General features: G+C 59.6%; 1 protein-coding gene across 2 annotated transcripts in view; it reads right to left on the bottom strand.

Annotated features, from left to right (window-relative positions):
* REXO1 (RNA exonuclease 1 homolog) overlaps positions 1–21,330 on the bottom strand; it is a 33,211-nt gene extending 11,881 nt beyond the window's left edge. Inside the window, exons 1-2 of one of the 2 annotated variants that reach the window (XM_007994664.3) lie at positions 20,830–21,330; positions 60–1,804 (exon numbers count right to left, since the gene is read on the bottom strand). In XM_007994664.3, the coding sequence (XP_007992855.3) occupies positions 60–1,804; positions 20,830–20,986 (1,902 nt within the window). In that variant the 5' untranslated portion in view covers positions 20,987–21,330. The remainder of the gene's footprint in view (positions 1–59; positions 1,805–20,829) is intronic. The other variant, XM_007994663.3, reaches the window with a different exon arrangement.
* Positions 21,331–21,603: the final 273 nt, after the last annotated feature.

Genomic DNA, 21,603 nt, shown 5'->3' with positions numbered 1-21,603 from the left:
CAGGACAGCCAGCCTCTGCCCTCCGCCCCTGAGCCCAGCCCGGGCACCCACACCCTCACCTGCCGGGCCAGCCGGCCTCTGTCCTCCGCCTTGACGCTGGTGGACTCGTTGAAGATCCGCAGGCACTCCTCCATGGGGTCCGAGTCAAAGTCCACCTCCTTCTCCAGGGCCGCGTAGTCCACATCTGCCCCCGCGCTGGAGGAGGACGAAGAGGAGGAGGACGGTGCGGGGGAGGCGGGCGGGGAGGCCTTGAGCCGCTTGGGCGGCCCCCGCGCCTCCGGGAAGCCCAGGCTGGAGTCCGAGTCAGAGTCTGAGTCTGAGCTGAGGCTGGGGAGGGCAGGGGGCCACACGCTCGGCACCCCCGGCCCTGCGGCCTCGTCCTCACTCTCGTCTCCAAAGAGGTCAGCGTGGCTCAGGGCCCGCTTCTTCAGTTTGGGGGCGTCCTGGGAGGCGCCCTCGTCTAGCGAGCGGGCTTTCCGCTCCACCAGCTTCCCCGATGGGACCTTGGTGCTTTTCCTGTCGGGGAGCTGGAGGGGGCGGGGTGGGCCTCTGCTGGCCGCTGGTTGGGAATCCCCGCTTGTGGGGCTCGGCCGCCGTGCTGGCCGGTCAGGCCGTCCTTTCCCTGAGCTGGCCACAGGAGTGGCCAAAGATGGCTTCTTCTTGGTCCCTTCCGGTCGCTCTGCCTTGCGCCGGGGGCTGCTGGCCTGTGGACCCTTCTTGTCCGCACGGGGCTTCTCTGCAGGCCGCCCTCGGCCCTTGTCCTTGGTCTTGTCCTTCCTCTGGGTCCCATCTTTGCAGCTAGGGGCAGGTGGGGTCCCGCTTTTTTTCTTCTTGGGTTTTCCCTCCTTGGGGCAGCCCCCATCCTGTGAGACCTGGACCTGGGCTGGGGAGCCGGGCTTGGCTGGGGGTGGCTGGAAGTCTCCCACGTCGCACTGCACGGCCGTCTCCTTGGTCTCCCGCATGCCGCCCCCCTCGGCCTCCAGGCCCTCTTTGGAGGGTGGCTGCCCCGTGGCCTTGCTCTCAGGGTCAGCCCTGGCTTTGGGGGTGCTGGCCGTGGTGGGCTCATTACCTGGGGCCGTGGTGGCCTCATCTTCCGAGTCTGAGAACCTCGCATCGCAGCTGCTGAAGGGGTCACAGGGTTTTTTAGGAGCAGGGGTGTGGGGCTCACTGCTGCGGGGGCCCCGGGGTCGCTTGGCAGCCCGCTCGTCCCGGGAGCTGGCCCTGCTGAGGTGCCGGGCCGAGTAGTTGGAGAGAGGGTCATACTCCAGGTCTGTGGGTGGCCTGGAGTTGTCCACCACGTACTTGCCACTGGGAACAGGGCGGCTGTGCCGCCGGGGCTGGCTCACAGCCTTGGGGACATATTCCAGGGCACCACTGCCCCCTCCGCCTCTGCCCTGACCCCTGTCCAGGGACGCCAGCAGGTACTTGCTGCCCGACTCGGCAGGGGTGGCCAGTGGGGTGGGCTGGTAGCCGGTATCGGGACTTAACAGGCTGTGGCTGCTGGGGCTGTAGTCGAAGGCCAGTGGGAAGGCATCTTCGTCCAGGCCCACGGTGGGGCTGGCGTTGGGGCCGCGGGGCGCCAGGGCGGGGGCCTCGGCGGCGCGATGCTCACGGGCCGTCTCCAGCAGCTCCCGGTAGCGCCGCTGCTCCAGCTCTACCTCACTGCGCACGGCCTCAATGGCCTGGTTGACCAGCTCCAACTCCAGCACGTCCGGGCGCGGCTCCTCCCCCAGGCCCAGGGTGCCATTCTCCCTCTGTGAGGGGGGCTTGGGCAGCTCGGGGTTGTAGGGGTCATAACCCAGTCCTGAAGGGAAGAGAGAGCATAGCTGTGACCAGCCTGCCAGAGAGGACCCTGCAGCGTGGGGGCGGCCCCGGGCTCAAACTGCAGGGAAGGGAAGAGACCTGCCTCTGAAACCCATCGTGCACTGGTGCCCGCCAAGGCTCTGGGGTGCCCAGCTGGGTGCAGACCATGGCGCCATCTCAGGCCCTGTGCAGGGCCCCGCCCCGTCCCTGATCAACGGGCGCTGGATGGACCTGGGCTGTGTGACACGCAGCTCCATGGGTCCTGGAGGCTCCCTCACACGGCTCATGGAATGTACACAATGACCATGGCAGGGTGGACACTCGACAGGCTGGAACTCCCTGGGGCAGGCAGGTGTGGAGCTCCCAGCATTCAGGATGCTGGGCTGAGGCAGGACTGGAATGGGCTGACAACCACAGCCTGACGGTGGACACAGGAGAGCCCTTCCTCGGCCAACATGGCCCCACCCAGCCAGCAGTGTGCCTGCGGTGTGGCAATGGTGTGCCTGCAGTGTGGCTGTAGTATGCCTGTGGTATGGTGGCGGTGTGCCTGCAGTGTGGCAGGAATGTGGCAGTGGTGTGGCTGCGGTGTGGCAGTGGTGTGGCTGCAGTGTGGCAGTGGTGTGGCAGCGGTGTGGCTGTGGTGTGGCAGCGGTGCGGCAGTGGTGTGGCTGCGGTGTGGCGGTGGTGTGGCTGCGGTGTGGCGGTGGTGTGGCGGTGGTGTGGCTGCGGTGTGGCTGTGGTGTGGCTGCGGTGTGGCAGTGGTGTGCCTGTGGTGTGGCAGTGGTGTGCCTGTGGTGTGGCAGTGTAGCAGTGATGTGGCTGTGGTATGGCGCTGTGCCTGCGGTGTGGCGGTGGTGTGGCAGTCACATGCCATATGCCCGGCGGGGGTAAGCTCAGGGCTCTGTCCTACAGGCTTTCTTGCCTCTAGGAACATTCACTGGGCTGTGCCTGTCCTGCAGAAACGGAGGTCACAGAAGTGACCATGGCTGAGCAGGGCCGGGGGGATGGGGACATGCCCAGTTGATGGGCCACCCTGCAAAATCCACAGTAAGATTTTTTTTTTTTTTTGAGACAGTCTCTCTGTCGCCCAAGCTGGAGCGTAGTGGTGTGATCTCAGCTCCTTGCAACCTCTATCTCCCGGGTTTAAGCAACTCTTCTGCCTCAGCCTCCCAAGTAGCTGGGATTACAGGTGCCCGCCTCAGACTCCTGAGCAGCTGGGATTACAGGCGCCCGCCACCAGACTCCCAAGTAGCTGGGATTATAGGCGTGTGCCACCACACCCAGCTAATTTTTATATTTTTAGTAGAAACGGGGTTTCACCATGTTGGCCAGGATGGTCTCGATCTCCTAACCTCAAGTCACTGCACCTGCCCTACTTTAAATAAATTTTCTTTTTTTTTCTTTCTTTTTTTTTTGATACGGAGTCTCGCTCTGTCGCCCAGGCTGGAGTGCAGCTCAGCTACAAAAAATTTTAAAATTAAAGAATTTACTTGGCCGGGCGCGGTGGCTCGAGCCTGTAATCCCAGCACTTTGGGAGGCCGAGACGGGCGACACGAGGTCAGGAGATCAAGACCCTCCTGGCTAACATGGTGAAACCCCATCTCTACTAAAAAATACAAAAAACTAGCCGGGCGAGGTGGCGGGCGCCTGTAGTCCCAGCTACTCGGGAGGCTGAGGCAGGAGAATGGCATAAACTCGGGAGGCGGAGGTTGCAGTGAGCCGAGATAATGCCACTGCACTCCAGCCTGGGCAACAAGAGCAAAATTCTGTCTCAAAAAAAAAAAAAAAAAAAAATTTGTAGAGGTGAGATCTCACCATGTCGGCCAGGCAGGCTTTGAACTCCTAGACTCAAGCAATCCTCCAACCTCAGCCTCCAAGATAGCTGTGACTACAGGCACGAGCTGCTGTGCCCGCATTAAAGCACATGGCTGAACTGTCTTCCTGGGGGGCAGCTGGGAACATGTGACTTGCATGTTATTTACGTGGCTCCAGGGCACATTCTAGCAGACCTTCCCAACCTCAATGCCACCTACGTCAGCACAGAAGTCGGAACCAGAGGAGCCTCACATGGGGCCAGGCTGAAGGAGTCTAAAGAAAACAAGAGCAAGTGGAGCCCAATATTCCAGCGAAGGAATAAAAACCAAGTTCAAATATTTACTTCAGAAACTTAGAAGCTGACCATTAGAAATTCTACTGAGCATGGCCAGGCGCAGCAGCCCACGCCGATCACCACAGCGCTTTGGGAGGCCGAGGTGTGAGGACACTGCTTGAGCTCAGGAGTTTAAGACCAGCCTGGATGACACAGATCCCATCTCTTAAAAAAATACTTAAAAATAAGCTGAGTGTGGTGACGCACATCTGTGGTCCTAGCTACGTGGGAGGCTGAAGTGGGAGAATCACTTGAGCCCAGAGGCTTGAGGCTGCAGTGAGCCAGGACTGTGCTTCTGCACTCTGGCCTGGGCAACAGAGCAAGACCCCAACTCTTGGGGGAAAAAAAAAAGTTCCACTGAATATAATTCCGTAACATCTCTAAAGGTCTCTAAAGGTCAATAGGTCTGATCCTCTGGAGTTGGCAGGAAACGGTGCCAAAGACGCCTGCATCCTAATTCCTGGAACCTGTAGATGGTACATCCCCTTAGATGGCAAAAGGGGCTCTCGATGGGGTGAAATCTCCCTTGCCTGTCACTGAGGGGGCCATGGACAGGCCGAGATCTCGCAGAGCAGTTTTGCAACCATCCCATGCAGCTTCAACACCACCACCTTGAGACTCAGAATCCTCAGAACCCGTGCCATAGACAGACCGCACAGGGCAGAGGTACAGATGCGTCTGGCGCAGCCTTCACTGCAAAAACACAACAATAAATAACACAGAAGATGACCTAGAAGCCTGAACGCAGGTCACCTGGGGTTAAGGGGCAGGCGTGCGCCCTGGGGGGACCTCTAAGTCACACTGCTACAGGGAAGAAGAGGGGCAAGGAATGTTGCACACTCTCGCCTTTGAAAAGCAACTCCACAAACCCAGCGAGATCAAAGATTCCAGCAAAGTCGCAGCCAGGCCCACACTAAGCCTGCAGTCCCACCGGGTGCAGGAAATGCAATTTGGCCTTAATTTATGCTGCACCCAATGCCAACTGCCAAGAGGGACGTGAATGCTGACACACATCCCCGACAAGACTGATAAAGAGCAAGCCGTGACACCATGTAGCAAAAGGCAACGGCCCCACGGGAACCTGCCCGCGCCAAGATGCCGCTTGGCTCTGACTTGATTCTGACTGAACATGCAGCTTGTCTGAAGGTCAGGCCTCAGATGTGTTTCTTCCACTCACAAAACCTGCGTGCCCTTCGGCCTACCTGGAGATCGACCCCTACAGGGTGCTAAGACCTCCGTGCAGAGAAATGGCTGGACACAGCCAAGGGGAGGCAGGCACAGGATCTCCCACTGTGGACGGTGGAGAGAACAGCAACAGAACTGGAGGCTTCCCCTAGGGCCCCCCCACCCCGCCTCGGACCCCAGCAGGCATAAGAAAGAAACGGCTGGCTTCCGCCCGGCAGTGGTTCACACCTGTAATCCCAGCACTGCGGGATGGATCCCGCATCCACCTGCATCCAGCCAAGGCGGGTGTGTCACCTGAGGTCGAGAGTTCAAGACCAGCCTGGCCAACAGGGAGAAATCCCGTCTCTGCTAAAACTACAAAACTAGCTGGACACGGTGACCCACGCCTATAATCCTAGCTACTCAGGAGGCTGAGGCAGGAGAATCGCTTGAACCCGGGAAGCGAGATTGAGCCACTGTACTCCATCCTGAGCAGTAAGAGCGAAACTCCGTCTCAAAAAAAAAAAAAAAGAAAAGAAAAAGAAAAAAAGAAATGGCTGGTTTCCCAAGCTGCTCCCCCAAGACACACCCACCAGGAGAACAAAAGCCTCCCCAGGCAAGTCCCCATCCTAATCCCTGGGACCTGTGGTCTGGCCCACCTCACTCAGCCAGAGACTGAAGGTGCTACGAATGAAGGACCCTGAGGTGGGTGAACATCTTGTGTTATCCGGGGACCCAATGTCCTTTCAGGGTCCTTTAAAGGAGGAGGCGGGAAGGTGAAAGTCAGAGAGACCAGAAGAGGTTGTGCTGTGGCCGTGAAGGGGAGGAAGGGGCCCTGAGCCGAGGGATGCAGGCGCCTCCAGATGCTGGGAAAGGCAGGCACTGACTCTCCCCTGCAGCCTCCAGGAGGCCCAGCCCTGCCCACAGCTTGACTTGAGCCCTGTGAGGCTGATTTGGACTCCGAGCCCAGCGCTGAGAGACACCATGCTGCTTGAAGGCCCATGGGGAACGAACGCAGCCTCATTTGGTGATGAGAGTGCAGTGGAGAACACGCTGCCCACTGCCTGTACCTGCGAAGGCAGAAGGCCCGTCCTCTTCCCAGGAGCCCTGCAGGGACAGTAGGAGGCCGGGACTCAGGCTATGGAGGAGGTGGGAGGGCTCACCGCAGGCAGCTGCCACCTTTCCCTTGAAATCATATCAACATTGTACCCATTTTAAAGATTACATTTAGGGGCCAGGCGCAGTGGCTCACGCCTGTAATCCCAGCACTTTGGGAGACCGAGGCGGGTGGATCACCAGGTCAGGAGTTCAAGACCATCCTGGCCAACATGGTGAAACCCTGTCTCTACTAAAAATACAAAATTAGCCAGGCATGGGGGCACGCACCTGTAATCCCAGCTACTCAGGAGGCTGAGGCAGGAGAATCGCTTGAACCCAGGAGGCAAAGATCACACCACTGCACTCTAGCCTGGCGACAGAGCAAGACTCTGTTTAAAAAAAAAAAAAAAAAAAAAAAATTACATTTAGGGCCAGGCTTGGTGGCTCATGCCTGTAATCCCAGCATTTTGGAAGGCCAAGATGAGCAGACTGCTTGAATTCAAGACCAGCCTAGGCAACACGGCGAGACCCTGTCTCTACAAAAAATTCAAAAAATTAGCTGAGCGTGGTGATTGCATGCCTGTGGTCCCAGCTCCTTGGGAGACTAAGGTGGGAGGATCTTGAGCCTAGGAGGTCAAAGCTTCAGTGAGCTGTGATCACACCACCGCCTTCCAGCTTGGGCAACAGAGCAAGATCCTGTTTCTAAAACAAATAAAACTAAGTAGCATTTAGACAGGAGGACAGATCCGTGTGTCCGTTTTGGACCACCCAGAACTCTGCGCAACTGTGTGCAGTGCCACGAAGTACGGGCAGGCAGGGGAACGTCACACAGAAGCCACAGATGGGGCAGCCAGGCTCTTCTTTGCCTGTGCCATGCCACAGCCGAGGCATTTCCAGGAAACGTCACCCCATGTGCCCAGCAGGCGCAGAGGGGCCCACTCTGGCACCATCTCACAGCCGAGGACCCTGGGAGTCAGCAAGGGCACCCGACTGGGATCAGCAACAGTGGCTGCCGGTTCCTCTGCGCGGGAAGGGCCAGCTCCCAGGCCAGGAGGATGCTCCCAGCAGGGCAACGGCCAGCTGGGGCTGGGTGTCAGCCCCCACCGAGGGGTAGGGCAGTGGAGGCCAGCACCACACTCAAGGGCGCCCTGCCCTCCCAGCCCACTTCACTGAGGGAGGCTCCGGCTCCTCCCTGACCCAGCTGGCTGTAGAGCACGCCACCCCTGCCATCCGCCTGGTGAACAGGGCAACTAGTGCCAGCCCTCCCCCAGCCCTGGAAGTCCTGGCTGCCCAGTGACGTGGAGAGTCCAGGCCAAGGCCACTGTGGAGTGAGCTGCAGAGATTCATGGGGGGGAGGTGACAGAGCACAACTACTGAGGAGGGGCAAGGCCAGGTCATAACGGGGATGCAGAGAGGAGGAAGAGCCCGCCTAACGGGAAGGCTCTCCTCCCCAGGCAAGGGTGGGCAGCAGCGAGACTGGGCCCCAGGAGGGCAGGCGGGGGTGGAGGGGACTGAGGCATCTGAGGAGCTAAGGATAAGGGACTCTACTCAGGGGCTTCCACCTCCTTTCCCTGGACCCCAGGGCTCTAAGACACAGCCTGCAAGATCAACCCAGGCCAGGGCAGCCAAGAGTCATTGGCAATACACACACCAGCCGGCAGACACCCTCAGGCCCTTCCCAAAGGAAGGAAATTCAGACCTCCGGACATTGTGAACTCTGAAAGGAGAGATCATTTCCCCACCCAAAAGGTGCTTTTGGAAGGTCTTGGAAGGAATAGCACCTGCCTCCCAGGAGTGGAGCCAGGCCCCCAAGCAGAGGGCAGCACCAGGGGACAGGTGATAAGGGTCCAATCTGGGGAAGGTGGCCTTGTCTTTCTAACTAGAAGCCTGTGTGAGTACTTGTTTTGTTGTTCTGTGGAGACAGGCATTGCCCACGCTGGAGTGCAGTGGAGCCATCATAGCTCACTGAAGCTGTGTCTCCCCGGCTCAAGCGATCCTCCCGTCTCAGCCTTGCAAGTAGCTGGGGCCACCTGCGTGCTCCACCACACCCAGCTAATTCTTTTCTTTTTTTGGTAGGGACGGGGGTCTCACTGTAACTCCCCAGGCTGGTCTCAAGCTTCTAAGCTCAAGCAATCCTCTCGCCTGGGCCTCCCAAAGCACCGCTTGTCTTACAAGGGCTATGAAACCTGCCCCAGCCTTCAGCCAACAGGTGGGAAAGAGCAGGGGCACCTGGAGGCCGGAGCGGCACACTCTCCAGAGGGGGTTCAGCATTTCCACTCCGGGGTGGAGGCTGCTACCGCCTCCACAAAGGCTGCACCAAAAAGAAAGCGGGTCCAAGAAGACCGAGGTCAGGATCTGCACCAAGGCCTCCCCTCCCTCCTCCCTCTGGTTACTGGGCTCCCCCGCCCTGCAGCCTGTGACCCGCTGGTGCTGGAAGGCAGAGTCCTGGCCTGGGCACTCCAGCCAGGTCTGGGAGTTTCACACAGGAAGCTGCCTGGGGGTTGGCCATGGCTGCCTGCAGCTCAGAACAGGGGGCACGGGGTGCTGAGCCCCTGAAAGGTGACCTGAAGCTGGTACGCACCACTGCCTCCCTGGGCCGCCCCATCCCACTCTGCCCGAGGGGGCTGGATCTGGGTACCTGTCAAGACTGGAAACGCCCTAGGGTGGCATCTACATGCCGCTGGGTGCCCTGGGAGTCCACCCGGGGGTCACATCTAAAGGACGACTCGGCCAGGTGCGGTGGCTGACACCTGTAATCCTAGCACTTTGGGAGGCAGAGGTGGGCAGATCACTGAGGTCAGGAGTTTGAAACCAGCCTGGCCAACTCGGTGAAACCCTGTCTCTACTAAAACATACCAAACAAAAAAAATTAGCCAGGCCTGGTGGCAGGCGCCTGTAATCCCAGCTACTTGGGAAGCTGAGGCAGGAGAATTGCTTGAACCTGGGAGGTGGCGGTTGCAATGAGCCGAGATCGCACCACTGCAGTCCAGCCTGGGCGACAGAGCGAGACTCCGTCTCAAAAAAGAAAAAAAAAAAAAAAAAAAAGCACCCAGAAGGCCCAGTCCCTGCTCCGGGAGACTGCTTGGTGGGCCCTGGAGGCCTCTCACTGCAATGAGGCATCAGCAGGACTGGCCCCTCCAGCCCAGGCAGTGGGCCCCACATGCTGGCCCCCAACAGGCCAGGCAGGAATCCCAGGAGGAAACAGACAGTCCCTCCGGCCTGGGGCTTAGCCGGACACTGGCATGACAGATAAGCAAGACTCCTCCCAACCTAGCCCCGAGAGGAGCCATCTGGGCGGCCTGAGGCTTTGAAGATGGAAACAGGAGAGAGCATTCCCAAAACAGCCACAGCGGCAGAGGACGCACGGGGCTGACCCTTGCGAAGCGCAAGGCAGGGGTTGGTTGTATCCACGAGAGCGCCCTCCCCATGATAGACCTCTCTGGGAAGAGGGGTCTAGAGGACAGCACCCCTGAAGCCCACCTCCTGTGTATGGCAGAGTAACTATAAGGTCCCCACAAACGGCCATACGTCCACTCTGGGGGTCTCTGCTCCTGGGGCCTCCCCTCCCACCCTCACGGCGGGACGTCCTCCAGCCCCATTCCTGGACATGCAGGTGCCCGGGGCCCTCCACACACAGCCCACTGGACAGATAGGAACCCGCTGCTCAGAGGCAAAGGGACCAGCACTCCGCACCCAGAGGAGGCCCACAGCTCCTGGACCACAAGGGGCAGGAACAGGGTCACCTGGAGACGGCTTCGAGGAGGGGTCCAGCCAATGCTGGGGGCCTGGACCTCCACCAACCAGTGGCTTCCAAGACCCTCCCTGAAACCCAAGGTGGCCCAGCTCTGCCCCACCCCCACACCAGACTCCACCCAGATAGCAGAGCTTGCGGTGGAGGCTGGGCTGTGCCTGCAGCAGCAGCGCCTGGGGTCCACCCCACGGCCCACAGGGTCCTCCTCCACCCGCAGGGCTGAGATCTGAGCCTCCCCTCTGCTCCAAGGCATGGCACCCCCCACCTCGACAGTGCAGTGCCAGGGCTGCCCAGCAGGTGGAGTCATACAGCAGGGGTCCAGGGGAGAAAAAAAAGGTCCCGGCCTGACCAGGGACCACCAGCTCCGCTCTCTGAGGCGTCCTGGATATTTATTCACTTCATGGGATGGCCGTCCCCACGTGCCATGACTGGATGCGCTGCTGTCCCAAGGCGTACAGCTCAAGGTCGGGGGACAGGGTCGGTAACCAGGACAGAGATCAGCTGCCTTTCAAAACAATGTAGAAACAGGCTGGGCCGGGCGCGGTGGCTCACGCCTGTAATCCCAGCACTTTGGGAGGCCGAGGCAGGCGGATCACGAGGTCAGGAGATCGAGACCATCCTGGCTAACATGGTGAAACCCCGTCTCTACTAAAAATACAAAAAAAAAACTAGCCGGGCGAGGTGGCGGCGCCTGTAGTCCCAGCTACTCGGAGGCGGGAGAATGGCGTGAACCCGGGAGGCGGAGCTTGCAGTGAGCCGAGATCGCGCCACTGAACTCCAGCCTGAGAGACACAGCAAGACTCCGTCTCAAAAAAAAAAAAAAAAAAAAAAAGAAACAGGCTGGGCGCAGTAGCTCACGCCTGTAATCCCAGCACTTTGGGAGGTGGAGCCCGAGGCCGAGGCAGGTGGATCATTTGAGGTGAGGAGTTTGAGACGAGCTTAGCCAACATGGGGAAACCCCATCCCTACTAAAACTACAAAAAATTAGTCGGGTGTAGGGGTGCCTGTAATCCCAGCTACTTGGGAGGCTGAGGCAGGAGAATCGCTTGAACCCGGAAGGCAGAGTCTTCAGTGAGCTGAGATGGTGCCACCGCACTCCAGCCTGGGCAACAAGAGCGAAACTCCATCTCAAAAAACAAAACAACAACAACAACAAAAAACCTGCCGGGGACAGTGGCTCACGCCTGTAATCCCAGCACTTTGGGAGGTCGAGGCGGGAGGATCACCTGAGGTTGGGAGCTCGAGACCAGCCTGAGCAACATGCAGAAACCCCGTCTCTACTAAAAAAAAAATACAAAATTAGCCGGGCGTGGTGGCGCATGCCCGTAATCTCAGCTATTCAGGAGGCTGAGGCAGGAGAATCGTTTGAACCCGGGAGGCGGAGGTTGCGGTGAGCCAAGATTGTGACATTGCACTCCAGCCTGGGTGACAGGGCGAGACTCCTTTTCAAAAAAAAGTAAAAATAAAAATAAACTGAAACAGACGGGTACAAATGGCAAAGGACAAGAACCGGAGGAGAGGGGCCTGACTGCCACCACACGATGGGGCGGGGCCGGCGGGGCCTTCTCCCCTGTGCCTCTCCACCCCTGCCAAGAGCCCACCTTGGCTGTGAGCCACTTCCATGGTCCACACAGAGCAAGTTAAGAGTCCGGCTCTCAGCCAGGCACGGTGGCTCACGCCTGCAACCCCAGCACTTTGGGAGGCCGAGGCAGGCGGATTGCCCAAGCTCAGGAGTTTGAGACCAGCCTGGGCAACACAGTGAAACTCTGTCTCAACCAAAATACAAAAAATCAGTCAGGCGTGGCGGCGTGCTCCTGTAATCCCAGGTATTCGGGAGGCTGAGGCAGGAGTATGACTTGAACCCGGGTGGTGGAGGTTGCAGTGAGCTGAGATCATACCACTGCACTTCAGCCAGGGCGACAGAGCGAGACTCTGTCTCAAAAAAAAAAAAAAAAAGTCCAGCACTCAGCTCCTCCTCATCCCAAGGTCTTTTTTGTCCCCAAAGCACATTTCCCACTGGGTGTTTCCAGGGTTCCTGTGCTCCCCGCCGGGCACAGAGGACTAAAAGCATCCAGGAGCCCTGCAGCCTCTTCCAGGAGCTCACAGAGAAGCTGGAGTGGGCACCTCTGTGGGACACTGCCCTCAGCCAGGGGTTCACATGTTCCGAGGATGGGTGCCGTGGTGCCTAAGGAGGACCCCACACATCAGGGTGACTGCAAGCACGAGCTGTTTTTGTCACTTGGTGACCTGTGTGCAGGTGCTGGGGGGCGGGGGCGGGGGCCTGGCTGACAAGGTGGGCCAACCCTGGCCCCATCATTCATTCCTCCAGCACATGTTCTCTTAATACCTGCCCAGGACCTCAGAGAGGGCACACAGCCTGCAGAGTGCAAAGGGTAGGGCCCTCCTTCCCTGTCTCGTCCACTCCCCCAAAGTCCATTTCCTCCAGGCAGCCCTCCAAGGTTCTCCCTGCAGAAGCAGCAGTGCCGGGCACGGTGCCTGGGATACAGAGGTGGACGGCATGGTGGAGCCCTCACCTCACTCCGCCTCCTCGGCCAGGGCACACAGGGCTGTGGCCAACTCGGGCCTGCCCAGGCCCACTTCCATGGCTTTCAGACCCTGCCTCCCTGGGGCCTGCTCCTGAGGCAGTGCTGGCTCCCTTTTGGTCTCTGAGGGCCTCTGAGCCACCATGAGAGGAGGAGGGAGGGGTCTCAGAAAAACAGACTGTGACCTGTGACCATTAACAGGGTGCAGATGGACCTATCGCCAGGACAAACGGACAGGCTGGGAAGCCACAGGGCGGGGATACGCTTGGCGTGTACGCCGGGCCCACACCCCCAAGCACACACTCTCTGCCACCTTCCTGGTCCTGCCCCCGCCAGGCTCTTCTGGGGACCCCAGGCTTGATGGAGTTGGCCCAGGGCAGGTGTCTGCAGAGATATGAGGAAGGAAGGAAAGTGGGAAGGGGAAGGAAACACTGACCCAGAGGCGCAGGCCCCTCCATGCCTGTGGCACATCAACTCTCCAGACGTGAGTCTCTGTGGGAACAGGAAGAGACTGCAGAAAGCCAGGGGTCGCATACTGCCCAACCACGGCAGCGCTCCCAGGCTGGAGACACATGAGACAGCACGTCAACAGTGAGCCCCAGTCGGCCACGAGCTCCCAAGCAGCCCCAAGCCCAGAGCATGAGAACATTCCAGGCTTTCAGCGGGCTGTCTCCATCCCCAGAGTCCACAGCCCTAATCCCACTCCCAGCCACAGGCAAACTCCTACTCATCCTCCAAAGCCCAGCCCAGTAATTGTGTGCTTGGAAACACTTGCCCCACTCCCCTACAACTCCGAGTGACACCTGGGCCCACCCCACGTCACCCACTCCACTCCCTGCAACTCCCAGTGACAGCTGCCCTCTCTCCTGGACCCGGGGCCACCCCACGTCACCCCCTCCGCTTCTGTTTCGCGAGTCCCCTCAGCCTAGACCCACAGACATTGAGTCCAGATGGACCCAGAAAGGGCCTTGGAGGGCAACAGGACCAGCTCCTGGCTTTACAGAGAACACTGAAGTCCTGTGGAGTGTGTGTCCAGGCTCAGTCCACAGCTCGTCCCGAGTCCTCCCACAACCACTCCTTTCCTGAGGCCGGAAGCAAAGGCAGGTCCCGGAACCCCGGCCTCCAGGCATGCAGCCTGTCATGGGACGGGAGGCGCTCTGTCCTTGCAGCCATTCCCCAAAACTTCTCAGAGCCTAAGGAAGGGACAGCCCCGAAACAGCCAGTGCACATAGGGCTCCTCCAAGGGTCCCTGAGGACTCGGCTATTAGCGGAGGAGGAGAAAAGGTGACGTGAGAGGTCCCCATGAAGCTCAGGGACCCCCAGGATTGCCCTGACAGGCTCCTGGCTCCCTGGGACCCAGGTGTCTCTTTCTACCCTGTTTATTTCCTTTTCAGGTTTTTGCTTTTTGTTCTGCCACAGATCATACCAACAGTCCACCCACTGCGTGGACGGCATGAGGAGCAAGCCACGGCCCTCGCACCCAGCGCTCCCCCAAAACCCGCCTGCTCCTCTCCAGGGGCTGCTCTGCAGAAGGGATTCTGAGGGTGGGCAGGAGGGTGGAGGAGGACAGCGTTTCCTCGTCAAAGTGAGGCCTGCCACGGCACAGCCTGCACGACGTTTCCTGTCACACTCAGATGCCACGACCCCATTGTGCACAAGAGCTCACGGAGGTTCCGGAAGCAACAGGCTCAAGGGGGTGATGCCCAGCAGGTGGAGGCTGGAGCCTTCCTAGCGAGCTCTGCCCCACAGAAAGCCAAGCAAGATGCCTTCATTCCGGGCTGTGGTCTCCACAGGGACTGAGGCTGGCCACTAGCACCTGCGCCTCAAGTCTGCAATCCCTGGAGGAGACGGTAAAGCTGCAGAGGGCTCTGGGGAGGGCAGGGGGGTGGCTCAGGCACCACAGGAGACCCCGAAACCCCTCCCAGCTGGCACGCTTGTCCCTGCTGACCCTGGCCCCAGCGAGCTGCTCTGCCTCTCCTGTCTCAGGCTCTGGGGGCAGGGACGGTGCTTCTCAGGGCCTCTGCCTCTCCCTATAGGCAGACCACCAGCTCAGCCATCCCTCTCGAAAACAAAAAAACAGGCCCAGCGCAGCGGCTCACGCCTGTAATCCCAGCACTTTGGGAGGCTGAGACAGGTGGATCACCTGAGGCCAGGAGTTCGAGACCAGCCTGGCCAACATGGTGAAACTCCATTTCTACTAAAAATACAAAAATGAGCCAAGCGTGGTAGCAGTCGCCTATAATCCCAGCTACTTGGGAGGCTGAGGCAGGAGAATCACTTGAATCCAGGAGGCGGAGGTTACAGGGAGCTAAGATGGAGCCACTGCACTCTAAGAGCCTGGACGACAGAGCCAGATTCTGTTGCAAACAAAACAAAACAAAACAAAACAAAACAAAACAAAACAAACAGAAAGGAAACAAAAACAGGCTGGGCCAGCAGACCAGCATCCTTGTCCTCGGCACTACTGACCCCAGGCTAGATCCCTGTCTGCGGGGCTGTCCCTGGCTCTGAAGGGTGCTGAGCAGCGTCCCTGCCTCCGCCCTCTCTGTGCCTGCACCCCCAAACTGGCAACCAAAACATCTGCAGACATCTCCCAACATTCCCAGGGTGCAGAACTGCCTGTCGGGATCCGTCACTGCTCTACTGAAGACCTAAGCAAAGAATCCCAAAACATGAATACCAAAACCAGTCCCGACTGATATGGCCCACGCCTGGAGACAGGCTCTGGGCCCAGAAGCCAGGTTTTCAAAGCTGCCCAGGCGCTCGGGAAGTCAGGTGAGGACCTCAGAACCTTGGGAAAAGCACCCCCCAAAAAAAAAAAACAGAAGCCAACCTCACCCGTGAGGCTTCTCCTGGGGCTCTTCTGTATTTTCTGAGGTTTCTAAAACAAACATTTCCCCAGGTCAGAAAACAGACCTTCCAAAGTAAAGTGCCCAGACACCCATGGCAACACAGACAGGCCCCCAGACCCTGGGAACACAGACAGGCCCTGGGAACCTGGCGCTTTTCCCATCGCCATCCACCTGGAGGAGAGCGGCCAGCGCAGTCCTGCTAGCATCTGCAAGAAGGCGGCTGCTCCAGAAACCCCAGGCCCCTTTCCTCTCATCCCCTCCACACAGGAACATCAAGAGCCACAGGGCAGCAGAGCCACCTACCCTGTGGTAGGAGCATGGGCTGGGGTCTCCTCCTCGAGGCCAGGGCAAAGCTACAACCCCCAGCCAAGAGGGTCCCAGCTCGCCAGGGCCCAGAGCCGCAGCTGGACTCGCAGGCTCCCCGGCGAGCGCTGAAAAAGAAATGGCCTCAGCACTACTGGTGGTTGTCACCACTGGGGTCAGGGAAGCCCAGGGACGCTGCTCAACGTCCTACAATGCAAAGAAAGGCTCACCAGACAACAATCTGGCCCCCAATGTCCCTAGCAACTGTCCCTCCAGCAAGCTCCATAGCTGCCACTCCAGGCCAGGCAGGTGGCCCTGCTGGTCCAACTGCCCATCTGCCACCTGCTGGTAAAATCACCCCCAGGTCCTCGTACGCCCCAGCCAGGCCTGGGAAACCAAAAGACAATACTGCTGGCTGTGGGGGTTCTCCCCCAGAGCCCGTTCCTTCCTGGACGCAGCTCACTGCGGATGACAAGTCGTACCGAGGAGAGCACACACTGTCAGGGCTCTGAAGGCAGCACAGGCGGTCAGATGGCACCTTCACTGCCCCACGGAAACCCGGTTGTCACCCAGCCACCAGGAGGCAGCGCAGGACGCGGCCAGTGGGAGTTCCTGATCCTCCTGCGAGGCCAGAGATGAAAACAAGCCACCGGCAGCGGCAGCGAGGCGCCGTTCTTGGCCTCCTGCTCCCTTCTCACCTGACTCAGGGGCCTCAGAGTTTCCCAGGAGAACCGGCAAGCCCTGCCAGATCAGTAGGCTCCTGGGGCTCAGCTGCCTACTGGGGGAGGGGAGGCTGTCACCGTCACCAGAGAGCCAGGCCTGCCTCAGGCCCATCCTTGGAAGGTTTCAAGTTCCCTCCTTCTGTTCCCAGCCCACAGAGGCTGGCAGCAGAAACGGCTGAGGAGGCAGGCAGGGCCCCGGTCCACCCACATCCAGCCCAGCACCCCCAGTCACCAGCCACACGCACACAGGTGAGCGGCCTCCCGATGCTGGACCTCGGTTTCCTCATCTGTAAACTGGGAAGAGCCACTCCCACTGCTGTTTGGGAGTCACAGGCAGAGTCCGCCCAGTACTGATGTGGCAGCGGGCAAGTCAAGAGGTAGGCACCCCAGAGCCCATGTGCGGGGCTGCATCTGAAGAGCCAGGAGGAGGATCCCTGCCCGACCCGACTCTGCTGGAAGGCTCACGAGATACTGGGTACGTGGCGGGTGGGCTTCAGGGCTCCCCATGTACCTGGAGCTGCTCCCTGAGTGCCTCTACCTCAGGACCCCGCCCTCTACAGATGCAGTTCTGCAGAGTCGCCTGGAGCCCCAGCTGGGACGCCGTCAATGGCCCCACCCAGAACCACTGGCACTGGGCTGCCAGATCCTGAACCCGACTGCAAGATCCCCGAGGGCAGGAGCTGTGTGCCCCGCATACACGTCTGCCACCCAGTTTGCAGTATAGGATGCCCCTTCCCCAGGCCCAGGACTGTTCTGCTGGGGCCTGAGTAGGCCTGTAGCGCAGCACCAGCATTCCCTCAACACAGTGCCCTCAGCCTCTGCCTTCCTGGGTGAAGCATCATCTGGGAGGGCATTCCTGCCAGAGCCATGAAGCCCTGGGCTGAGGCCCACCGTACCTCTGGAGAGCCCTCGGCTTTTCTGCAATCCTCCCCGTAAGGGTTCCCTCTCCTGGAAAACGTCGTCCTGCCTCTCAGTAGGGCACAGACACCGTCAGATGCCGCAGGGAGAGCAGGGCAGTGGGCAGGGGCCTGGGCTCTGAGGTCAGATTGGAGGAAGGTGGGATTTAGCCCTGCCCACTCCACAGAGACAACCAAGGCCCTCCCCTGCCACCAGGCTGCAGCCAAGGCCCAGGCAGCAGACAGCGGCCACCGTGGGGAGAGTAACGCTCACTTACAACTCTCAAGGCCGGGATAGAAAGTGCCCCTCTAGGCCGGGGCTGCACGTCCCTGCATCCCAGGGCTACACGGTGCCCGCCGTAAGGGCTGCTGAACCATCCCTCCAAGCCACCTTGGGCAGGTCCAGCCAGCTCTCAAATGGCTGCGCAGCCCAGCACGGTGCTTCACGCCTGTCATCCCAGCACTTCGGGAGGCTGAGAGAGGATTGCTTGAGTCCAGGAGCTCGAGACCAGCATAGGCAATAAAGTGAGACCCTGTCTCGGCAAAAATTTTACACATTAGTGAGGTGTGATGTCACATGCCCGTGGTCTCAGCTACTCAGGAGGCTGAGCCAGGTGGATCCCTTGAGTCGGGGTTGCAGTGAGCTGTGATCGTACCGCTGCACTCCAGCCTGGGCGACGAAGTGAGACCCTGTCTCGGAAATTAATTAATTAAATAAAATGGTTGAACATGTCCAGGGATAAGGGCCCAGGAGGAAACCCGAGTCCTTCAGCCGTGCTGCTCAACGTCGCCAATGACCCACTGAGCCTGCGACCCAGGGCCCAGGAGCACCGGCCATCTTCCTGTTCCCGTCGCAGCTCCGCCAAGCCTCCCCAACCTGCCTGCCCTGGTGCCCTCATCAAATGCTCTCTCCTCCCACAGGCCCTGGAGGCTCCAGACCTGCCCTGGTCAGGCGGTGGTATGGGCAAAACACGTTCCTTGATAAGCCCCCGTTTCCCCACCAGCAGCAAATAGCTCACAGGGTCACCATGCAGCACGTGCCCAGCACAAAGCATGGCACCACAGGTGTTCCAGGGCTAGCTGAGGGCCTCTCACGTGAACCTCTGTCCACTCTCAATCCTGGGAGGCCAGCGTTCCTGTCTATCTCCTCTCTGGAGGCTGCTGCCCTGTCCACCCTGAAATCCCCTTGAGAGGGCATGGCAAAGGCTAGATCACGCCAGCCTCTTCAAACCCCATAGAAAACTGGGCGTGTGTAAACGTGGAGGATGGACATGGGACACGCATTCTCCCCTGGTGTTTTCAGAGGGCAGTCTGATGAGCATGTCACAGAGGAGGAAACAGAGGGTCAGAGGAGCCTCACGGCACAGAAGATGGATCCTACCTCTCTGCGGGGGAGGCAGCCTTCTACCAGACAGTAACAAAAAGCCCGACCACCCCACCAGAGATGGGAAAAGGAGTTCATTCTCACCAGCAGAAGGGAAATGCAGACACACCATGGTAAGAGGCAGGTAGCCACATTTTTCCCACAGGAACGTGAGGCAGACAGGAAGACTACATCACCAAAGGGACCCTCAAAAATAAGCCTTTGGGGCCAGGCGCGGTGGTTCACGCCTGTAATCCCAGCACTTTTGGAGGCCGAGGCAGGTGGATCACCTGAGGTCGGGAGTTCAAGACCAGCCTGACCGAAATGGAGAAACCCCATCTCTACTAAAAATGCAAAATTAGCCGGGTTGGTAGCACATGCCTGTAATCCCAGCTACTCGGGAGGCTGAGGCAGCAGAATTGCTTGAACCCGGGAGGCGGAGGTTGCGGTGAGCCAAGATCACGCCATTGCACTCCAACCTGGGCAAAAAGAGCGAAACTCCGTCTCAAAAAATAAAATAAAATAAGCCTTTGGGAAACAAATGGGCCATCTGGGATGCACACAGATATCAAAAGCCTGACTTGCGCCAGGTGCGGTGGTTCACACCTGTAACCCCAGCACTTTGGGAGGCCGAAGCAGGAGGACTGCTTGACGCCAGGAGTTTGAGACAAACCTGGACAACATAGCGAGACCCTATCACCACAAAAAAATACAACAGTTTGCCAGGTGTGGTGGCACGTGCTGCCCATAGTCCCAGCTACTCAGGAGGTTCAGGCAGGAGGATCCCTTGAGCCCAGGAGGTCGAGGCCTGAAAGAGCTGTGACCGCACCACTGCACTCCAGCCTGGACTATAGAGTGAGACCCTGTCTCTAAAAATAGGGTGAAAACGAGCATCGTTAGTCGGGTGTCACAGCCTCCGAGAAGCCTCTCCCACGCACTGCCTTCTTCACCAACTCCCAGCCCCCGCCAAAGCTGGCTGCGTGCTCCCAGGACATCACGACCCATGCTAAGGGATCTGTAGGCACATCTGTCGGCAGGTCCCTGAAAGCACAGCCAGCATCGTACGCGGCTCTGAATCCCCCACCTCAGGCACAGCAGATACTGGGCGCGGGGGAGCTGACAAGTGATTGCTTGCATCTGTCCACCTGCAAACAACCGCCCACAGGTGCAGGTGTCCTAAGCACACTTATCAGGGAAATCAGAAAAAAATGCTACCTTTTCTGGCCAAACAGGATAATAAACCTATTCTTAACTCCCAACGAAGATGTTCCTCTTTTGAAGGAAAAGGTTCCGAGATGAGACTGTTTCATTGAGGTAAAAGTAAAAACAACGCTGGAAACTCACGCCCAGTGAGGAAATCTAGGATTAAAGAAGTCAGGGGATGGGGGAAGCAGAGAGCCACTATCAAGGGACAGAGGTCACAGGGGAGTCTGAATGACATCACACTCGATAACCCTCCCTCCACGCCTTTCCTTGCGATGTCCTTTTTCTCCAATCCAAATCCCACATCTCCTCCAAGAAACGCTGCCATGACGATGAAAACCACCATGACGCTGTGAGGTGGAGTCCACCAACGTCCTCGGCCCGACCAAAAGCATGGAGTTCCTCGGAGCCCACTTAAGTAAGCTTTGACTTCCTCCCTGCCCAGTCATGCTGGACACAGGGCTCGACACACTCAGGAGACGATCCTCGGACTATCCTGACTCAACGACTGGAGACTGAGGCTGCCAGAGGCGCGGCCGGAGAAAACGTCTTGGAAATAAACAAGGGCAGCCACGAACACATGGGGTCCGGGAAGCGACGGGCGCGAATCAGCGGCAGGAGGAGTCCAGGGCCTGCCTAGTGCCGGCCGCGCCCGTCTCCCGAGCCCCCTCGTGCCAGGCCCGGTGCCCGGTACCCAACATGCGCTCGCACTCCGCCCTCTAGACAGCCCTGGTAGGACGCGTCCTCCTAGTTGACACTTCATACTCGTGAAGACAAAGGCTTAGAGAGATCTAGTGCTTTGCACCGGGTCCCCGGGTGGGTGGTCCCGGTCCCGGTCCCGGTCCCGACTGGGCAAACCGTCGCCCGGGATCGTGTGGGGAGGGGACTGGGCCGAGAAGGGGGACCCCAGGCGGGACCGGAGGTGGGCTCCAGACCCGGGGAGGGGAGCCGAGCCCAAGGCGAGCAGGCGGGCGGGAGTTACCTGCTGCGGGGGGCGCCTCTCCGCCGTCACCGGGCGCGCCGGGGACCCGGGCCCCGCGGTGCCGGAAGTGGCAGTAGGGCCGCCGGCAGGGCCCCCCGGGCGCCCCAGACCAATAGGGGCAGTCAATGGCCCGGAAGAAGCCAGTGGAGCGTAGCATGGTCCGTCCCGCGGCGGGGCCCCGGCCCGGAGCCGCCCGGAGCCGCCCGGGCCCCCGGGCCCCCTCACTGGCGCCGCGGTCGCCGCCGCCCGCGCCTCACGGACCCCGCCGCCGCCATCTTGCTCCGAGGCCCCCGAAGGCCCTCGGGACGCCGCCGCAAGGGACCCCGGGAGGGGCTGCCCGCAGCGCGCCTGCTCAGAAACGCCGGCTCCCGCGCGACCAAGGCTGGTGGCGGACCCCTGGGCCGGGACAGACGGCCGCGGGAGGAAATAAGGAGGGCGGGGGCTGCCCTGCCTGCGGTCTCCGGGAGCCTCGCCAGCGCCGCCGCCCGGCCTTTGGCGGCTGTACCGGCGCCATCTTCAGCCTCAGGCCCCTGAGGCGCCAGGGCTGTCCATGGCGCGCCTGACCAAAAAAAGCCCCACGGGGCCCGCTGACTCATTTGCATATTATTTCCATTCGTTAGCATACCACCTTAAAGCGTCCTCTGCTGGATGAGGAGAGTTCTGCGGGGAGGTGGCCTTAAACCTGGACCAGGTGAAACCCACGGGTGAATTACTCCGTTCACACTCTTTCAAACTTCCCTCGCCCTGGTATACAGCTAGCTCTCAGGAAGCGCC

The sequence above is a fragment of the Chlorocebus sabaeus genome, chromosome 6, assembly GCF_047675955.1.
Source record: "Chlorocebus sabaeus isolate Y175 chromosome 6, mChlSab1.0.hap1, whole genome shotgun sequence".
Lineage (NCBI taxonomy): Eukaryota > Metazoa > Chordata > Mammalia > Primates > Cercopithecidae > Chlorocebus > Chlorocebus sabaeus.
The sequence above is the reverse complement of the archived record's forward strand: the minus strand, read 5'-3'. Positions and strand labels throughout refer to the sequence as shown.